This window comes from Panicum hallii, chromosome 5 (assembly GCF_002211085.1).
Source record: "Panicum hallii strain FIL2 chromosome 5, PHallii_v3.1, whole genome shotgun sequence".
Lineage (NCBI taxonomy): Eukaryota > Viridiplantae > Streptophyta > Magnoliopsida > Poales > Poaceae > Panicum > Panicum hallii.
Window position 1 is genome coordinate 47,490,520 of NC_038046.1, and position 6,055 is coordinate 47,496,574.

General features: G+C 41.1%; 1 protein-coding gene across 3 annotated transcripts; it reads left to right on the plus strand.

The window, feature by feature from the left end:
* Positions 1-541: 541 nt before the first annotated feature.
* On the plus strand, positions 542-4,750 carry LOC112893286 (chaperonin 60 subunit beta 4, chloroplastic-like). 3 transcript variants are annotated; one of them, XM_025960528.1, is made up of 14 exons: positions 543-831; positions 934-1,244; positions 1,608-1,745; positions 1,889-1,984; positions 2,096-2,338; positions 2,412-2,646; positions 2,715-2,884; positions 2,991-3,068; positions 3,171-3,242; positions 3,325-3,432; positions 3,624-3,716; positions 3,886-3,978; positions 4,077-4,227; positions 4,312-4,750. In XM_025960528.1, the coding sequence occupies exons 2-14, from the start codon at positions 975-977 to the stop codon at positions 4,329-4,331; spliced, it is 1,767 nt and encodes a 588-aa protein (XP_025816313.1). In that variant the 5' UTR covers positions 543-831; positions 934-974; the 3' UTR covers positions 4,332-4,750. The 3 variants fall into 3 exon arrangements, 1 of the variants encoding a protein (XP_025816313.1); XR_003228767.1 differs by lacking the exon at positions 4,312-4,750 and having other exon boundaries at positions 542-831; positions 3,325-3,484; positions 4,077-4,152; XR_003228766.1 differs by lacking the exon at positions 4,312-4,750 and having other exon boundaries at positions 542-831; positions 3,624-3,696; positions 4,077-4,152.
* Positions 4,751-6,055: the final 1,305 nt, after the last annotated feature.

Genomic DNA, 6,055 nt, shown 5'->3' on the forward strand with positions numbered 1-6,055 from the left:
ATCTGTAGCGTTCTCTATTTTAGAGGACCATTTAGAGAACGCTGCTGGAGCAACAGAGAACGAAATCTTCTCTATATATAGGGTACAGAATGGTTTAGAGGGCACCGTTGGAGACAGTCTGTTCTCTAAACCGTTCCCTTTAAACCGTTCTCTACCCTATATATAGAGAAGATTCCGTTCTCTATTGCTCTAGCAGCGTTCTCTAAATGGTCCTCTAAAATAGAGAACGCTACATATTTTCTCTATATACAGAGATTCTCTCTCCTCTTCTCTATTTTTTCTTTACGTTTTAAATACTGAATTAAATAAAAATAAAATATGTCCATAGCATTTGAGGTATGATAAATACGTACGTATAAAAAATTGGAACAAAATATGTTTCTAATATAGGGTTTAATGTATAGATAACGAGATTTAAAGAACGTTATTGGAAAGAAATAAGATATAGAGAAGAAAATTTTGTAGAGAATTAAAAGGTTATAGAAAAAGATACAGAAAACGACGGCTGGAGATATCCTTTCCATCCCCACCCGAGCGCTCCAATCCTCCAGTCTCCAACCTCTTATCCGCTCAGCTACTGACCTCCGCTCCTCCAGGTTCCAACTCTCCAAGGCAGCAAGCTGCTGCTCTCAAATCTCAAGCACGACAGCTACGACTCGAGCTCGAGCAGAGAGGTAGGGGTGGGCGCTCCATCCGGCAGTGCGCCTCCTCCTTCACCCGGCAGCGGCGCCTTGTCGCCCCCGGCGGCAGCGCATCCTCCTCCACTTGCCCGCTCCCCCGGCCCCGATTCCTCCCGGCTGCAAGACAGTAGATCGATACATCTATCATCAGGTGCGGCCTCTGCTCGTCCTTTGCTGTGGCAAGGGTGGAACGGCGGAATCGATCCCTGCGTCGCGGAAGAGCTCGCAGCCTTATCCACTCCACTCTTTACAGTGACCGCCGCAGCTGCCGCCTCCTAGCTGGGTGGAAGAAGCATGTCGAGAATGGTGCCTCCGTCCCCTCCTCTGTCCATGAAGCCCCCGACGCTGCCCTTCTCCCCTCCCAAGAAGCCGGCGCCGATGCCGGTGTACAAGGACCTGCACTTCAACCGTGACCTCTCCGCTACCAAGAAGCTCCAGGCCGGGGTGGACCTGGTGGCGCGGTTGGTGGGTGTCACCCTGGGGCCCAAGGGAAGGAACGTAGTGCTTGGCAACAAGTATGGCCCTCCCAAGATTGTCAATGATGGGGAGACCGTGCTTAAGGAGGTAATATTATTCTTCCCGACATGAAGTTTTTCTGCAGTACGCTGCTATTCAGTGTCAGCTTTAGGGAGACTGAATCTGGATTGACTGCATTCATACGAAGCCATAAAACGTTAAACGTGCTGTTCACTCCAGTGGTTGCTGTTCAGTTCTTGACCGTTGTTGTTATCTTATTTTACTGCAATAGTAGACCCTTTGTTACTGTGTTCACTGTTCTGCGGTAAGCTAGTAACATAAGTGGGAAAATGCAATTTGCTATTGTTGTCGGTTTCTGGCACTAATGTATGAGCTTGCTTATCGTTCTTCCCTGATCATGTCATACAACTTTCAATGGCTGAATGTATCAATCTAATTGTGTTGTTGAAGATCGAATTGGAGGATCCATTAGAAAATCTGGGAGTGAAGCTGGTCAGGCAGGCTGGTGCAAGGACCAATGATATTGCAGGAGATGGTTGTACCACTTCCATAATCCTTGCTCGAGGCCTGATTGCTGAAGGAATGAAGGTATGCCCATCTTTCCTTGTTCTAGTTTTCTACAATGTGAAGTCTGGTAACAGGGAATAACTTGGGTGCTATGATGAATTCGCTGATACTAAAATTCTGAATCCTGAACCTACATTGCTTCTTATGATTTTTTCGTAAATTAGGTTCTTGCAGCTGGAATCAACCCAGTTCAGGTTGCACGTGGTATTGAGAAGACTGCTGCCGCTTTGGTGTCTGAACTCAGAGTAATGTCACGGGAGGTATGTTTTTTAAGTTTATCTAAGTATTCTTTTGTATTTCCCTTGTAAAAATATATTAGAATTGTGTGACATGTTTTTTGAAACTTAATTGTGTGACATGTTGTCATGTAGATTGAAGACCATGAACTTGCACATGTGGCTGCAGTTAGCGCAGGAAATGATTATGCTGTTGGAAATATGATTTCTGATGCTTTTCAAAGAGTAGGTAGAAAAGGAATGGTGAGAATTGAAAATGGAAGAGGCACCGAAAACAGTCTAGATGTTGTTGAAGGAATGCAATTTGAACGCGGTTACCTCTCACCCTACTTTGTTACTGATCGTGCAAATATGACGGTGGAGTTCACAGACTGTAAGGTAAGGGCAAGTTACCCGTTATACACTATTGGTCTGCAGAATGACTAGAACGGTTTTTTTTTTCTTTCTGTAGATTCTATTGGTTGACAAGAAAATTACTGATGCTAGTGAAATTATAAGGATACTGGACAGTGCTGTCAAAGAAAATTATCCATTGTTAATAGTTGCTGAGGATGTGGAAGAAGCAGCAATGGCTGATTTGATAAAAAACAAGCTGAAAGGGACAATTAAGGTTGCAGCAGTTAAGGCCTTCTCTTTTGGGGAGCAAAAGACTCAATGCTTGGATGATGTTGCAGTCATGACGGGAGGTATGGAACTTAGTCACCAGTCTAACCAATGCAATTCCGGTCATCAACAAATTCTTGTTGGGTTTCAGGTACAGTAGTGAGGGATGACATGGGATATTCATTGGAAAAGGCAGGAAAAGAGGTTCTGGGTTCTGCTTCTAAGGTGGTTATCAGGAAAGATTCAACACTAATTGTTACTGATGGAAGCAGTAGTCATGCAGTTGAGAAAAGAGTTGCTATGATAAAAGAACAAATTGAGGTAGTTATTCCAGTTGAAACATGCAAAAGTGCCCATGTGACTTTCTGTCCTCTGCATGCTTCACTTTTTTTGGATAAAATTATATCTTTTAATTGTTAACTCTCAGAACTCAAAGGAAAGGTACAACAAGAAAACATTGGGTGAGAGGATAGCAAGGTTATGTGGTGGAATTGCAATCATCCAGGTACCACATATTGTTTTAGTTCACTGCTCAAAACATTTCAGGGGTATCAATTTTGCCATGGGAATGCTAGAATTTGAAATTTTGGCACGAAGCTAATTGCAGGTTGGTGCTCAGACAGTCATTGAGATGAAAGATAAGAAGCTGAGAATTGAAGATGCTCTCAATGCAACTAGGGTATCTTGATTGATCCAATCTACGTGCGTATCATGTGTGGTTCGGTAACTATTTTGAACAATTCTTTTTTTTAATAATTCAGGCAGCTATTGAGGAAGGTGTTGTAGTTGGTGGTGGATGTAGCCTACTAAGATTATCGAAGAAGATTGACGCAATCAAGGAATCATCATTGGATAATATAGAGCAAAAGGTCGTACTTTATTACTTGTCTTTGAGTAAAAGGGTATTTAATGAAATATTTGGTAAGTTGAGGTATTAGCAGTAAGTCGACCTACTTGTGTAACTCTGTTTTGTAGCAGTGATTGTCAAGGTATATTGTTCCGTTGCTTGTTCCAATGCGATGATTATGTCTTGACTCTGATTTGTATTATCCTTGTTTAGATTGGTGCTGACATCTTCAAGCAAGCCTTGAGTTACCCTACCTCACTGATAGCAAACAATGCAGGGATGAATGGTAATTTTGTTGTTGAAAAGGTTTGTTAGCTGCACCGGTAGCTCTATTAGTTACAGTACATGTTATGCATATTTTTGCGTCCAAAAGTATGCAGATGCCACCATGCAAGTGCACCATATAACTGCGCACACAAATTTTTCTGAACTCATCGTCTGGATCTAACTTGTGTTTGATTGTTTCTCTCAAAAGGTGTTACTGAATGACAACACAAATTATGGTTACAATGCTGCCAAGAACCGCTATGAGGACTTGATGGCTGCTGGAATACTGGATCCATCAAAGGTTGTAGAAAAGTAGTCATAGACATCTTAAATCATCTCTGTCACCTTGGACTATACGTATGATGGAGTATATCTTCTCACACTCCCTAATATCACCAGGTTGTGAGATGTTGCATTGAGCATGCTGCTGTGGTTGCAAAGTCTTTTCTCACTTCTGATGTGGTGGTTGTTGAGGCAAAAGAAAGCAAACCAATTCGAATAAGACCACCAATGCCACCTAGGAGCTTGATCCCCCCAATACCTGCCTCAGGTAATTCTTGAACCTTCATATGGCGAAGGTACATTTTCATCTGAATGTCAAACTTATTAGCTTAGTTTACTGCTATGTTTTCAGTTTCAGGTATGCGAGTGTAGCAAGCTTCATTTTCACAGATCGACCTCAATATGACAAAAACTACATTGACGAAATTCTTTTGCAAAAATTGCAAACATAACAAAGCGGAGAAAGGTTTCACCTCAAAAATTGCTTTGCACTATTGATCCAAGAAGCTCTATGTGTTCTGTCACATCAAAGCCACAGCAATGGTTGATAATGCATGTAATAGAGAAGAAAATGCTGGAAATTTCAACTGATATTCTTATCTCCTCCCACGCTCTGTGGATATCTTTATCTTCTTTGGGGGCCTAGCTATGTAAATAGCACGAGTCAGTTTAGATTGTTCACATAAGTTACAGTGTACGACCAGAGTTGCTACTCATTTTGTAAATATTTCAAGCAATTTCCTCAAATACTTATGTATATTTACCAAATGAGTAGAAAAAATTCACATAAGCTACCCAGTTTGGTTGACCATCATGACTGCATATGAATTACTTGTGTTGTAGAAAATTCTAGTTGTGTTATAGATTTTTTTTTTTGTTTTTGTTAAGGGAATTAGTGCACTACAGTCACGTAACATGCACGCAGATAAGAGTGCACGCAGATAAGAGCGCGCAAGAAAGGGGTGGCGCATGCATGGCTGAAGATAGTAAACGCTTCTCTACCATCTACAGTTCACATGATTGACTTTGTGGGGATTAACTATTAAACATCTTTGATCATCTTAAACGAACCCACTTTAGGACACTTTGAAAGAAAGCAAAACTTCCAGTGTAGTATCTAATGCTAATATCTTATTAGTCTGAGTTGAGGTGTTCGTCTTACTCTTAATTAGAATAGAGAAAATTGGATAGTAAATTAATCAATCCTCTTAGAAAATTTCCCCTCTATTTTCTGACTTGTTCTGGAATCAAAGCACAATGAGGTTTTCTTTATTGTCATATGCATACCAATGTTTTCTTAAACTAAGTATACCCAATGGTTTGCTGCCTGTTTCTGATCATGCTAATTACAAAGAAATTCAGAAGATTTACTACACTATGGCATTCCTCTTGCACACTTTCTGCTATAAGCATCGCCCGCATCCTTTGAGAGATTGATGGTGATGGGAGTGGTGTATTTGTAGAACGGTAACACCAACGCACCTTATAGAAGTAAAAACAGGTGCGCAGTTTATATTATTGGCATCTGAAATGGGAAAAGGAAGAAGCAAATATATGAAGCAACTATACTGAGAAATATATGAAATTTGGTCAAATGAGAACATGGGAAAAAACGACTTATTTTATTTTCCTTGTGACGTGTTCTGAAACATTTTTCTTGATCACTAAAAACTTTTTTTCCATTTTTTTCTCTTCTTCCTTTCTTTTCGTTTTCCTAGGAAGGTTCAATAATTCTTGAGTAAAAGTATTGAGCTGTTCTATGGACCTCGTGATACACCAAAATTTGCACTAACGCTGTCTCCTAATTCTTACATTACCAGCACAAGAACAGTAAAAACACTGTAGTGCTGGTTGCACTCAGATCCTCTTGTCCTTTCACTCTGTGGGAAGCTTGCTGCCTCGACTAACAGAGCACATACCTGTAGCATACATGCATTGACACGGGGATCGAATTGGCAAGTTTAAAACCGAGGCAGGATCGGAGCCTGGAGGCAAAAGTTTTCATGGCTAGTACGTACGTTTCACCCGCCCCAAAAAAAAAAAAAACATTACCAGGGGCAGCAAGCAAATGGCACAGGAAGCAAGCTGAGACCAGC

Bases quoted from the DNA above. Each gene is read 5' to 3' on its own strand.
- LOC112893286 (XM_025960528.1), top strand. From the start codon at position 975: ATGTCGAGAATGGTGCCTCCGTCCCCTCCTCTGTCCATGAAGCCCCCG. The intron at 1,245-1,607 runs GTAATATTATTC...GTGTTGTTGAAG, and splicing joins GGGAGACCGTGCTTAAGGAG to ATCGAATTGGAGGATCCATT. The intron at 3,433-3,623 runs GTCGTACTTTAT...ATCCTTGTTTAG, and splicing joins TGGATAATATAGAGCAAAAG to ATTGGTGCTGACATCTTCAA.